The 402-nt window shown below is 65.2% G+C and overlaps 1 protein-coding gene across 1 annotated transcript in view; it reads right to left on the bottom strand.

Annotated features, from left to right (window-relative positions):
* Positions 1 to 279, bottom strand: part of LOC104498124 (cysteine-rich with EGF-like domain protein 2-A) — a 12,967-nt gene extending 12,688 nt beyond the window's left edge. The window contains exon 1 of the mRNA XM_010141467.1: positions 69 to 279. Coding sequence (XP_010139769.1) covers positions 69 to 279 — 211 coding nt within the window. The remainder of the gene's footprint in view (positions 1 to 68) is intronic.
* Positions 280 to 402: the final 123 nt, after the last annotated feature.

Here is a 402-nt window from a genome sequence, read left to right as displayed (position 1 = left end):
GCCCCCCCCCGCCACTCTTCTTCCACTAAAGTATTTTTGAGCAGAGCTCAAGGAGTTGTGTAACCTACCAGCTGAAGGACTACAACTGCTACCGAAGCCGGGAGCAACTGCTACTGTGTATTGACCAGACACAGTCAGTACCGAAGCACCCGGTGGAAGCGCTCCCGGAGTTTGGCCGAAAGGCTTTAGGAACTGCAGGGCAGGAAGCCGGGCAGCCCCGGGGGCCGCAGACCCGTACGGCGACGGGCGGTGCCGCCGGCTTTCTAGCGGGCCCGGCATCCTTACGCATCTGCTGCCGCTGACCGGCCCGGAAACCGGGAGCTGCTCCTCTGAACGGCACCGCACCGCTGACACCGCACCTCAGGCCGCCCGGCGGGTTCCTGCGGCCGGCTCCTCGCCGAG

This window comes from Buceros rhinoceros, unplaced genomic scaffold (genome assembly GCF_000710305.1).
Source record: "Buceros rhinoceros silvestris isolate BGI_N320 unplaced genomic scaffold, ASM71030v1 scaffold5198, whole genome shotgun sequence".
NCBI classification, from domain to species: Eukaryota; Metazoa; Chordata; class Aves; order Bucerotiformes; family Bucerotidae; genus Buceros; species Buceros rhinoceros.
This window is presented reverse-complemented; position numbering and strand designations above follow the sequence as displayed.